Source organism: Lutjanus erythropterus, chromosome 18 (assembly GCF_056507025.1).
Source record: "Lutjanus erythropterus isolate fLutEry1 chromosome 18, fLutEry1.hap2, whole genome shotgun sequence".
NCBI classification, from domain to species: Eukaryota; Metazoa; Chordata; class Actinopteri; order Lutjaniformes; family Lutjanidae; genus Lutjanus; species Lutjanus erythropterus.
In genome coordinates this window covers 35,121,102-35,135,085 of record NC_139334.1, presented here as the reverse complement: position 1 = coordinate 35,135,085, position 13,984 = coordinate 35,121,102, and the positions used below count along the sequence as shown (strand labels likewise).

At 38.8% G+C, this 13,984-nt stretch overlaps 1 protein-coding gene across 1 annotated transcript in view; it reads right to left on the bottom strand.

Annotated features, from left to right (window-relative positions):
- syne3 (spectrin repeat containing, nuclear envelope family member 3) overlaps positions 1–13,984 on the bottom strand; it is an 80,535-nt gene that overhangs the window by 43,118 nt on the left and 23,433 nt on the right. Inside the window, exons 5-7 of the mRNA XM_084742190.1 lie at positions 13,639–13,794; positions 10,946–11,296; positions 161–297 (exon numbers count right to left, since the gene is read on the bottom strand). Coding sequence (XP_084598316.1) covers positions 161–297; positions 10,946–11,296; positions 13,639–13,794 — 644 coding nt within the window. The remainder of the gene's footprint in view (positions 1–160; positions 298–10,945; positions 11,297–13,638; positions 13,795–13,984) is intronic.

Here is a 13,984-nt window from a genome sequence, read left to right as displayed (position 1 = left end):
CAGTATGGCAGCTCAATGAAATGAAAGGGAACAGTTTTGTGCTAGTTCAAACATTTGATATGACTAGGGAGTTTTAACAAGAATTATTTGCAGGTATTATGAGGCCTACATGTTTTGATTTTCACAGTTTTTAAACAGTGGTTGGCGTCCTGCCACATACCTCTGATGTTCTTTGACAACAGCGAGGACGTCATCAGAAAGGTGGCGTGAGTCCTCTGAGAACCTGAAGAGCTCCTTGAGTTGAGCCTTGAGATGTTCCACTTGGGACTCCTCCCCTGCCAGAGTGTTCCTCACACCCTGCCAGAAACAAATACACAACTAAGTGAGCTGAAGCTGCAGCAGCAGCTGCAAACCACTGGCTGTGATTTTTTACCACAGACATGTCTATACTGTTTAATGTCACGTTCAGTTCATATCATTCACCCTGTAAATACGGTGCAGGTCAGTCCCTTCTTGAAGTTGTGATGTTGCAATCCCAACAATTAACGCAAATTCAACTAATCTCTGTGAATTCTCCAATCACCACAACTTTTCCACAAATTTGACCAATCATTGTAGCTTTCTGTGACTCACAGTCCTCTGTGCAAACATCAAACGTATGTTTCAATGAACAGACTTTGTTTTATTATTTACTTTTCTTGTGTATTTTTATTTTGTCATTTTGTCACAGGTGCTGAAAAGAACAAGGTTTGTCATTGTTATTGAGATTTTTCAATGTTCTGTGCACTTTTGTAATAATTTTGAGCTGTTTTTGACTTTTGACAGATTTTTTGTAATCATGAACCTTTTTCGTAACATTATTTGGAGCAGAGTGTGGTTTAATTCTCTCTGGAACAAGTTAACTTTGATTTTAATGAATTATAAACGCAATTTCAATGCAAAAAACTACGGAAAAAAATCACAACTTTTTAGAAAACCAAAAAGAGAAATCAGACATTTTAATTGGCAACATACCAAAAAAAAGGCTGCAAAATCCTGCAGGGACTGACTAGTCAGCCTCCTCACTTGAGTTGCAACTACTGAGTATTTTCATAATCAATTAATTGATTATTTTCTTATTTATTTTTGTTTTGTTGTTGGTTCAAACAAATATCAGAAAATTGTGAAAAATGTTGGTGTTTCCACAATCAAAAGATATAAGACAATTTACTGTCAGAGAGGAGTAAAGAAACCAGAAAATATTCACATTTAATTTTTACTGTTTTTCTTAAAAAGATACCCAAACCAATTAATTGATTATCAAAATAGTTGATTCATTTAATAATAAATGAATCCATTAATTATTGCAGCTCTACTCCTCACTGTAATTTGGAGTTGGAGAGATGATTACTTCTGACAGCTACAGTATCTTCATCTTGGCTGGGAGGACATCAAACTGGTGGCAAAATCTAATATTCACACTAACAGAGACATCTGACTACATAACAAGGAGATACAGACTGATATGACTGATGAATTATGGCCAACAATAAAACTTCCACTGTTGTATGTATAACTAAAGGCTGGCAGTGGGGGGAACCATCTTGGAATCATGCCTGAACACTCTCAAGTTAAAATAACAGGTCTGTCTGTTCTTCCCATTCAGCCAACACTGCTCGAGTGCAGCATGATGCCAAATATGATGCCAGTTTAGATGTTCAGCTTCATAAAAAAAATCCCAGCTTGCATGATAAGAAGCTGCCAGCTTGTGCTTCCTAACTGGAAGCAACATCAGTACACTCCCACTAGACCCTTTCCACACCTTAGCTGTGTCTCAGTGCCACAGTAATACTATACAGTACTCATCGGGATGGGTAATATGATGCAGATGTTGTGTGACAGTAAAAATGTGTCTGTTGGTAGAGATTTGGCGACACAGTTTTCACCACAGGAGCTGTTCTCGCATGATCTCACGAATCCAGCTGCCTGGCAAGGTAATGTGATTTGGGCAGCAGGATGAATGAGAGTGACGGTAACGCAGCTCGAAGCTGGTCTGCCAACCTCCTCAAAAGAAGAGAGTGACAGGAAAACAGGGAGAAGTGAAAATATAAATACAGAGCAGGAGGCATCCCAACCCAGGGTTATTTATTTGTAACTGTTTAAGTCTGTGTGAACGGAATGCAGAGTTTCTTTCTCAACACATTATACATGTTAGAAAATACTAATATAGTACTGAATGCTGGAGTTGGTCCATTAAACTGTTCACCGTTGCTGTTCTGTTTAAAATTGTTGGGTGGACCTGAAACACGGCTCGGTGCCATCCTGTCACTGTCCTCTGGCTCTAGTGACTCAAACATGAGCTGCGAGATTGAGCGTCCACGTGTCAGGTGGTTTTCAGGTCGTAGTGGCGTGCGACACTGAGACAGCGGTTTTCAGAGCAGAGAAAACTCATTTTTTCATGATTTAGATTTTTTTTCATTCAAATTTGGCTGGGTGGTTAATGACATCTGTTTCTGTGGGGTGACAGATCACACTTTTATTGTTGCTGTAAGATGACTGAAATTATTGTTCTCATCTGAAAGCGTGAAGCTTTCATTTTGAAAGATTTTTAATTTGACTGCTTTGACTCTTTTGTTATTAACTCAAGGGTTATCCCATGTGAGGCGGTTCTTTTTGTTTGTATAGAAAAAAAAGAAAATAATCAAATGTGATATAGTACAGTAGTTATTTTAGATGCTCTCAAGTGAATTTACATAATTATTACTGAATCATGATACATACCAGTATTGTAATTTAAAGTTACTTATATCATGATAGAGGATTTTGGCCGCCCCATGTATGTTAATCAAGCACAGACTCTTAAATAGACCTCCACAGCAAAATTCCCTAATCTCAGTTCACCCCATTATTTAAAAAAGAAGACATTTTTCTCCTGTTTATCCATCTAAATGTTTTTGGTGTGAGTTACAGAGTTTTGGAGATATCAACTGTAGAGATGTCTGCCTTCTCTCCAACATAATGGGGCTAAATGATACTTCGCTTGTGGTGCTCAAAGCTCAAAGAAAGTAGTCCCAGTAGATGGTAAGGTAATTCAGACAAAAAGTAGTTCCTACATGAAACTGCTCACAACAAGCTCTGTGGATTATCTTGAGCAAACAGGTCGTGACTTTTGGAAAGAGACACTGATTTTGAAATTTTAATTTTTTTTTTTTTTTTTTTTTTTGGTGAGCACCTCAAGTCGAGTGCCATCTAGTTCCATTACATTGGAGAGAATGCAGACATCTTTACAGCCAATCAAATCTCAAAAATGGATAAACAGCACCACAGGCATCCAAAGTTTCATGAAAATAGGGACAGAAATTTTTTCTGTAATCCTGCTGACAGACAGACAAACAGCACTGAAATCATAACCTCCTTGGTGGGATGATAAAATACATCTATGTACTGCAAACAACAAAAAAAGATGCACAGGGTGTGTTTCAATCGCTGTGACTAGCGAACAGCTTCACAGTTGAGAACTTCAGAAAAAGTTTTTAAAAAGTGTACTTTCAGACTGTTTTGTGAGCCGCCCTGAGCTCTGCCACCGCCGTCCTTTATTCAGTTCCTCTCTGCTTTTTCAGCTTTCTGTGGACGTTTGTTGTATTCTGCATTGTAAGGTAATAGACCTTTCTCACAGTGGACATTTTTGACTTGTCATAACAAGAACAGCACAGGTGCAACTAATGACAGCAGTGATGGCTCTGTCCCATTTAGATGTGCCACTCAGCCAGCCTGCGCAATTCCACAGTACTGGGAGTGTCTCATGTAAACAGACTGCAGCCATCACTGCTGTCACCATGGAGTGAATGACACAGCTGCAGATAATCAACAATGACTAACCAACAGCGTTATTATTAGTATTATTGTGAGTGGCTGCTAATTGACACGACTAAATGAAACATACCCATAATGACTTTTATCAGCTCCAGCAGTAATTAGCCTGCTTTGACATCTGTGAAAAGAGTCCAATGAAAAGCAGAGCTGCACCCCAAACAAACTTCAATAACAAATCTAACTGCTGATACAACCGGACACTATACTTTTCATGAATTAACTAACCCCGTGTAATAAATTATAACCAATGGAAATAAATGCACTGTAATGTCATTTTCATTTAAAAATAGTTCAATCTAGTGAGAAACTGTCTCGGCTCAGTGACTCATCAGTGTCACTATTCATTAAATCAATGACCCAGTAAGAGTCCAATTCACTGTACAGCACGATGACTCACTGCCTGCTGACACACCCAGACTTCCTTCATAAGAGCTGATCCAGAGATGAGAAGAGTTTAATCCAGACGTGCAGATAAATTTAAACAAAACCCCGCCTGTAATGTTTTCGGTCCACACATGCACATCACATGACCTCGGTTGTTAAATTGGTGTGGATTTGTACATGTTCAGCCACAGGAAGCACAATTAAGTGTCTGCAATGAACTGGTGGCCATGGTTAAGAGTGAGAATGTAAAATGCCATTTTTGGCACCAGAAATTAGCACCAGAACTGCAAAGCTTGAAGGTGCAATATGTATCATCCATCATGCGTAATATGAGTACAGAAGTCTAAATAGCGACTTGGAGCAATAGATTGTATATTAAGGGCTGCAGGAGTGCAGGGTGCAACCTTGTAAATTGACAATAAGAAGTTGCAACAAGTCCTCCGCTGTCAGCTGATCAGTTGTTTATAACTGTCAGTTGTCTGTTAATGTAGAGTTCAGCCTGATATCCTGAAAACCAAAGCCAACTGCTCTGAAATAACATACTGGATGATGAGTTAAGTGACCGCCTGTTTCACTACTACCAAACTCCATTAACATTTTGCTCAATTTATCAGTTATAAACATCTACATCTTCTACAAGATTATTGATGATTTGTTATGACTCATAAACAAACACTTAGTTGTTCAGCAAAAAATTCTGCATGAATTTGAACTCTGGTTAATGTGAAACAGACATACAAAACAGTTATTCCAGTCCAGAATGGAAATTTCAAAGGGGGACACCGTGGCTGCAGTGTTCATGCCCAGTCATGATAATGAAACAAGTCATTTGGTGGGCGTTGTGACACTTATGTATTCATCAGTTTACAACTGCCTTCTTTCACTGAGCTAGCTTATAAGGAAAAAGTCATGACATTATTTGGCCACTATGTCAGTTTGACAAATTGGTGTCTTTTGACCATGCTGCATGTATCTGGCGCTGCTCCCCCACAGCAACCTGCAAACAGCAAACCACCATATATCTACCAGCTAGATCAGACCCAGGGAGATGAACTGACTGGCAAAGGCAATTCCCCAGAGCAGCAAACATGCAGTCAGTGTGTATACAGAGTATCTTAACCCACCACAGATAACAAAACTGGAACTGAGGCATCCACAACTTCATTAACACCTTCAGCCGATTAGCTTGTTGGATAAATTTTTGTTGGAGATAACTGGGATTTTTACTGTGATAACTGTCTTGGTTGGCTTGGCATTTTTACATCCTTAATCTTCTTACCAACATGCGATTTAGCACACTAAAATAGTGTGAGATTTATTAGTATGTCCAAAATCTTAGTATAAAACCAATATTTGTGAATTGTACTGTCAACAGGGAAATATTAGTGTGCAAGCACAGTGAGCAGTTGTAATGATGACAACAATATAACAGGAAGGATAAAACATGTTTCCTCCACCACACAAACAACAATGTTGCCACGGTGACAGACTGACAGGCTGCAGGTTGCGGAGACGGTTTTGAGAGGAGAGAGGGAGGGATTTTAACTCAAATAATAATTAAAACAAATAATGTTAAAATTGAGAAATTGAGACTTAAATTTTACAACTAAAATTATATTTTTGCTGTTACAGAGAGAGTAAAGATACCAAATTCCAGGCACCCGTATCGGTGTAAAGGCTGCATGATTTGATAAAAAAAAAATTATAATGCGATTATGTTGACTCAAATTGCGATTACCATATGCGAAACGTTTACTGGAAATGATCAGTTTTGCATCAAAATTTTCATGTTCACCGAAAAAAAAAAAAAACTTAAAATCATGCTGACGTGTCTGTCTGTACCAAACAAACATGTTTTCTTTCTTCTGAAGAACAAGATTTTTAGGTCAGGTCATCTCATTATAATCTTGTTTCTCCAACATTTTTCCTTTTAAAAAAAAAATCACTATTTGGATATTACAATGGATATTATTGACATTTTATTGCAGTTGTGATGAAGTGAGCAGCCCTAATCAGTGCCCTACACACAGGTCTCTCACTTATTCCAATCTTGGTGGACCTGCTGAAATTTGGTAAGCTGACCTCTAAAACTATTAAATATGGCATAACTTAAGTATACATTCAGCTTTCGACACAGAGATGTGAATATTTCTTCTATATACTGAGGTCAAAAAGCTTGAGATGTCCTCTTTTCAGAAACTGAAATGTGCTCTCATGAATTATTAAAATTCATTTATTTATTAAGAGCACAAAACTGCATTTTCTTTAAGGTTAGAGCCATTAGTGGAGTACGTTGTATAATTGTATGGCATTTCTTTCCATTACCTGTCAGTGCAAATTCTAAGTGGTAAAATATTTCAACTACGACGGCATATTTGCAATGTAGATAAAGTGAAGTTGTTTACAATCCATTCCATGTCTTAAAACTAAAAGTGAGAACAGAGTGTGTCACAGGGAGGTGACAGCCTGTCTCGATTGCAGCAGATGACAGACAGATGAGTCCACCACATCTTTAAGCATTCCAGTCACGCCCTAGAGAAGCCGCTCCACAGGTCCACAGGTACAGAACTATTCCTGTGGATGATTCTCTGTGAACAGGCTCCTGCTGGCTCTGCCCTTCATCTGTCACATGCTGCAAACATGTATATACAAATTTATGAAAGATAAATTCTGTCCAGGCAAAGCTTGTCACGTTTATTGCCAGTTATCTGCTGTTCACCGGTAAAGGAGTGCTTATTAATCTACAGCCTGCAGGGATCTGACAGACAAAGAGGTGGATGAATGTCACAGTGAGAGGCAGCCAGATAGAAATGATAATCGGACTGACTCTACCACACCTCTCTGAGGCACTCAAAGTGATAAAACAGCCTCAGTGACAGAGCTGCAGGATTCTCTTCCAGTGTGTCAGGCATGTGAAATAGGTTGTAAAATACACTCTGATGGAGATAAAGAATCCAGCCAAGAGTCATCATGTCAGGGCACGTAGATTTTATCACCTCTAAGAGGGGCGAGAGCAGGAATGATGTTTGTGTTGGAAGAAAGGTATCAAGACAAGGCATCACAATGTCACCCACAACAACAACAGCAAAAAAAAAAAAGAAGCAAAATGAGGGTGTGCAACCACAGAGAAGAATGGAATAGAAGGAAAAAATAGAAGAGATGGGGGAGGACAGATGGACTACAAAATATTTTGGTATGCTGGGAAGGAGTGGAGTGAAATTGGCAATGTTGAAGCAAAAAGAACTCAAACTCACGGCTGGGTATCAAACCTCAATTATTTTTTTTCCCAAACCAACTGAAATGTGTCCATAGCACCGACTATCAAAACTGTCAAACACTGAATTTAGAATAAAATGTCTGGCCAGATTGGTAAAATTAAACTGCACTTTTTAAACAGACCATTTTTCTAAAAATTCTGAAAAGAATCGAAAAACTATGGTTTATTATTAGTTGTGAAAGTCAAGTATCAATAAAAGGTAATAACTGTATAATTGTATAATAACATTTAGAGGCCCTGAAAACCAATTTCCTACATCAGCTTCTTATGAGCAGTGGGGTCGAACATGAACGTTTGTCTGTTTTTGGTTTTGTCTGAGCTCTTCTCACCAGGCTGAAAAATTCATCTTTATCTTATAGAAACCAAAAATGGTCTGCTGCAATTTTCAAATTGGAGGAAGCACAACATTTGTTAAACGTGTGTCAGAATATCATTTTAAAGAAAATACTGTCATGTTGCAGAGATGTCCTGGTCTACACATTATATATATTTTACAGCACTGATAAAAAAATATCTTTGTTTGGTACAGATCACCACAAAAGTCATAACATAATCATTTTAATGTGTTTATCAGTGCCCGACTTCTCTATGGTTTCAAGTGGCAGGGCCTATTTTCATGCATCATTCTGAGTTTCACAAATATTTGACTCTGATTTTAATGACAGTTGATGTGTTGTTTGCCCATGTTTCAAAAACTATCAGTCAAATCTGATCAAACCTCACCCTCAAGGGTCTGATGAAAGAAAGAAGTTACTGACTGTCAACTTCAAATAAACAGTCATTTAGGATCTTTGGTTTTCACAAACTTTGAATCTAATTGTTGTTTTTTTAGTCATGAAAGTTTAATATAAAACATTACTGCAATTAAAATTTAAACCAAGGTCTCAAACAGCCTGTAGTGCTTTTTAGCTCTAGCTTGTGGTGCTCAAAGCAATAAAAACTACGTTTTATCACACATTAAAATTCAAAACCAGTGTCTCTTCTCAGAACTCATGACCCTGTTACAACAGATAATCCATAGACCTTGTTGTGAGCAGTTCAATGTAGAAAATACATTCTTTCTAGTAGAAACAAAGTAGTTTTAGTAGATTCTATGCAGAAACAAAGGAGATCCTACACTAACTGGTTCATGACTTGTGACTTGCTGTGGAGTTTCAAGTTAATTTTCTGGCACTTTGAACACTATAGGACTAGTGCCATCTAATACCATTAGCTGGCTGATATCTCCACAACTCTGCAACTCACACTACACTGCAGCAGTATAGATGATTTATAGCATTACAGGCCAGGAGGAAAAATATTTATTTTCAATTTTGGGGTGAACTGTCCCTTTAAAGATAAAGATACTGTGGTATGAAGAATTTGGAAACTTGGTTTCCGTAGGTAGATTTCTCCTGGAGCATGCAGATGTCTTGGTCATGTACACAGGTAACCAGGATTCAAATAGTTGTTTTACATGTGAGCACGTGCCTGAGACAAAGAGACCGCAGGCAGGGAAAGTGACAAATGAATGGCTGGATGAAAGGAGACATAATTATACACCACTGACAGATTCTCATGTTTAAAATAGTTCCAAAACATCCGGCTGTTAAAAAAAGAAATTCATGCCTCCAAAATACGGTTGAGGGTAGAGGAGAAATCAGTCTGCTGTGTGCACACAAGGATTTACAATAACCAGACAACTAAAGAGAATATTCATGTATTCTCTGATTATAGGTGTAACCTGGATTATCTGGTCCGGGCATGTAAACCCGCTGATTATCTCGCAGTAAATATGTCAAACTGCCTTACCCTACCAGTTGTACTTAACAACCCAATCTTATAAACAACTATCAATTAATTAATTGAGAAAATAACCAACCAATTAACCAACTATGAAAATAATTGTATTTTCCAACCCTAATATAATATTAGTAGTGCTGTGATGTACGTTCTGCCCTCCAGGAGAGATGCACCAACCGATTCCAATTTCCAGTTCATTTAAGGGTCTGACCTTCCACTTCCACATCTGGCGGATTCCAATTTTCAGTCTTTCTAAGAACTATAATTGACAGACTACACAAACATTTCTGTAACTTTTCTTTAATGTAAAATTGGATGTTCATAATAAAACACTGACTATAAATAACTAACATTTTCTTCAAAAGTGCTCCAGGTTACAGTAAGGCCTCATTATATTATTATATTAAGATTATGTACCAGAGAGGAGCATGATCTCATGGGATCTCGTAGGAAATGTGATTTCACATGATCTCATGGACGCTGATGTAAACAAACTGGGGACCGACACGGTGCAACAGTTTACTGCAGTAAAACTTTGCAGTAGAAGCAAGAGAAGTTAAATGAATCTGGATGAGAGAATGTTTAAGGAGACACATCAACACAGGTTGTTTCTTCTTCAGTCAGAACAGGAGGTGAGATGAGTCAGTCTGTGGACAGCGGTCTGCTGCTAGCTAACGTTAGCTCAAAGACCTCACCTTGTACACTGTCTATCTTCTCTTTATCCTGTTCCTGGAATCTATTGCTGATGCTGACTTCATGCCAGCATGTATCTGAGTGTGTGTTGCTGCGCATGAAGTGACCAGTGGAGAGCATTTGTGTGAATACGATCTGTACAGAATATGTGAGACTGACTGGTCAGTCACTGCTCATGGCCGGTCACGCAGAAAACCAGCCAGTTCCAGTCTCTGGCCAGTCGATCTGTGCGTCCCTCGTCTCCAGTGCCTGCAATGATGCTGAGCAGCACTCCAGAGGAAGGACATGATCCCCCATCTTGAATTTCCTATATTTAGTTTAATGGAATATTTGGCACTTTTTATGTGGATGTGTTGATAATATATGTAGTCAATTTAAGTAATAAATTCCTCAATGTGTGACTAAAAAAACAGACTTTTCCTGCTTGTGGAGCTACGCAGCATGTACTAGGATGCTGCCCATGTTGCTGTATTATCACCACTATAGCCTACAGCTATTACTTTGATGGCTAAAACATAGTGTTAAGTAACAAAAATACTCGTCCAGCACAGCCCCTGGCTACCCAGAGGAGAAAAGTGGAAATCTGAGTTGAAATAGCCTGCAGTGACATCACTGTGACCTCACTGTGAAATGACTAGATGCAAGAAGAACAATACATTTTGCCGCAGGAAAAGTCAGCTTTCTTTGTCAATATAGCAGCACCGAGGAATTTAGCTATTTCATGCTCCAGCTGAATGCATTTATGATCAACACTGACTGGATGTCCACATGAACAGAAATCCCACACGCTCTCGTTTGAAGTCACATCTTGTTTACATTTACACTCGCCTGATATATCCTGTATATCCTGAACTGAGAACTGAGAACTTCACCATCTGTTCAGTGATTTTCTGTTCTCAAATTTCAGAAGATTCACTTGAATATCCATCCAGGACCACGGTGTCAGATGACTTTCCTGTATCTAGACTACATTTCCACTGAACTTAATAATAATACTAACATATTTAAAAAGCCTACCACATATTTCGTCCACTGGCCCACCATCTGCTCTTCGGTGTGGTCCCCAGTCTCACGGGTATCCACCAGTTCCTGGTCCAGGCCCTGCATCAACAACCTGAGGCGGTTGATGCCCTCCCCGAGCCGCTGGCACCTGGTCACGTACTGACTGTGGGAGTCCAAGCTGGAGCGCAGGCCCTCCTCAGCCTCACACAGACCCTGCCTCAGCCTCTGCCAGCCCAGTCTCAACTCCTCGGCCTCCTCCACCACCGCCTCTGCCCCCGCAGGAGAGGTGTTACCCCTCACCGCCTCCGCAATGTTCTCAATATGCTGCAGGGTCTTCTCCTCGCCAGCCACAGTGTCGTCCAGAGCCTGACACAGGGCAGAAACATTACAGTCAGTGCTGTCACGATACTGGAATTTACAATTTGGATATTTGGAAAGCCTGAGACAACAAAAGGGCAAAAACAATAATAACGTACATTTTTATTAAAAGTCAAGACACAATGATAAACCCTTATCCCACAATCATTTTCCCTTACAACAGACCTTTCAAAATAACTAGATGATCTAATAACTAATCTTAAAAAAATAAAATTAATAGTGTCAATTTGCTGTCAGAGAAAGCGAGAAAGCACAGATAATACCAGTATATTGATACTGCAGAAAATTAGTGTTGGAATAATTTCAATTATTCATAATTGATATGTATCAATAAGTTGATATTTTTGACAATACTGATTACAAAGTGCTAGCTTGCATTACAAAATTACAGTTGGAAAAACAATTTACAACCTGGTTTCAAATCATAAGTATTTCTTCATAACATGAAATACTTGTGACAACTGAAATAAAGGCCAGTCACTAATAAAGGTCAAGTAAAAACAACAATAAGTGGAATTACCTGTAGTATATAAGGTCCCATGGTAAATTCACTACATACACTAATCACCTCAGTACAACTACAGAGTCATGCCATACTCACCACTCTGCTGCTCTCACTTTCTTTTTGAACAGAAAATACTGTTCTCTCTTACAAATTACTTCCAGCTGCTTTTTACTTTTTATACTTTGTCATTTTTTAAGTGTGGTTAAGTTTCAAATGTTTCAAATTAAAAAGTCTGCTAGGAACCAGAAACTTAATGTCACTGTAAAATGGGATTTTCCAGCAGCACAACTTCTTCCACTCTCAGTAATTTACCAAAATGCAATTGGCTTTTAAATTTAACTTTTTTTTTTTGCTAAATCTATAAATATTAGCTTTAAAGGGCAGCTTCATTATTTTTTAACCTTTTCCCATGTATTTTTTGTCTAACTGACTAATGGGAACGACATGTTTTGAAATTGGTCCAGTACTGAATGAGACAACTGCACCCAGCCGATGTATCAAGGCAACCAGACTCCACTGACAAAATTGGTCATTTTACCTCTCTGGTTTATTGCTGTTAGTTGGTTTTCAACCCTTTAAAACACCACAAGTTACGCAATAACACAAGTAAACTAATCAATGGAGGCAGCGGAGTCCAGAGGTAAAATTATTGTTTTTGTCAATGGAGTCTAGTTGCTTTGAACAGAGTGATATAGTGACTGTTTCTTTTGATCAAACAAAATAAATCTCATTCTTTAACAAAAAGGGTGTCTCTCTGTTTCCACAACATTGTCAAAAGAGTATTATTATTTTACCCAGTAACATGTAGTGTAAGGATTACAATTTCCACAAGATATAATAGTTACTTATCCGAGTATCTCTGGGTTGCCAAGTTACTTTTTGACCCCCCTTATGATGACATGCAAGTATGGTAAGTCAAGGCCGCTCACATCAGCTGCAGCCAAAATGCTAGAGGATGAGGGAGAGGAAGAGAGTCATACTTTCACAGGTGGAAGTATTGTCATTATTTTGAGTTTGTTTGGCTCCTTTATTTCCACCACAGCCAACATCTGGACAGAGAACAACAAAAGTGTACTGGGTGTTAACAGTTCACTGGATTAGCAGTTCAACTTTAGAGTGCAACAAGGCTGCCAACAAGGTACTAAACTAATATACCTAGAAATGTAATTAATCACTTTGGATAACAAGTAATAAGTAAAGTATTATTACTGACTTGCCCAACATCGGTAGACACTTAACAATCTACTGGGTGCACTTACAGTTGTCTGGAGGGATTACATTGCAGCTCAGTTTCGATTCTGTTGGCTGCTTCGCTCTTCCTCAATATTTCAAAAACATGGGAGAAAAGGGTCCAGGTTGAAAAATATCAAAGTTACCCTTTAAGTATTTTAATCAAACTCTAAAAAAGTGTATGACTCCTCTGGTGACACACTCCAGACTCCATTAGGATTGGTGATATCACACTCAAATAAAGACACAAACCCTCTGAGACACTGAGTTTGAATATACGGCAATGTTCCATTTCTTTGTATCCTGACAGGTCGTGCTGTTACCATTAATGCTAGACACCACACTCATTGTATTGTATCCACCCATTTATGCTCTGATAATGATTATCTGCAGTTTACCTTTCACAGAGAGGAGAATTATATTTACTTTTCATTTTGTTGGTACCTTCATGATACACAGCTGAGAATATTTATTCAAACTCCAGATAGAATACCCCCCTCCCCTCTATGGCTGAAAATAACAGTGACAGGTTTTGAGAGTCTAAACATGGCGACATCAAACAGCAGCTCCGTAATTCACTTTCAGTGAGTCTCACTTGTAAGGCTTTGAGCTTGTTCTCAGCGGTATCCTCCCTCTCCATCAGATCAGTTAGCTCCTTGGTTTTTGACAGCAGCCAGGACTGGAACCTCTGAACGCAGCCTTGGTACGTCTGGTGCTCCTCAGCGATCTTCTGAAGCAGAGACAGACGCTCCTAACGCAGCAGGAGACACACATTGTTGTAATTTTTAGCATGGCACTGTTCAAAATGAATGAACATCTATCAGCAGACATCACAGACTTCACATTTGGGTATCTGAGCGAGGAACCTGAATGTGAATTTGTATTCTCCTGTGAGACTCTCTTGTGTCTGACTTCAACTACACGATTCTTGAGAGCAAGTT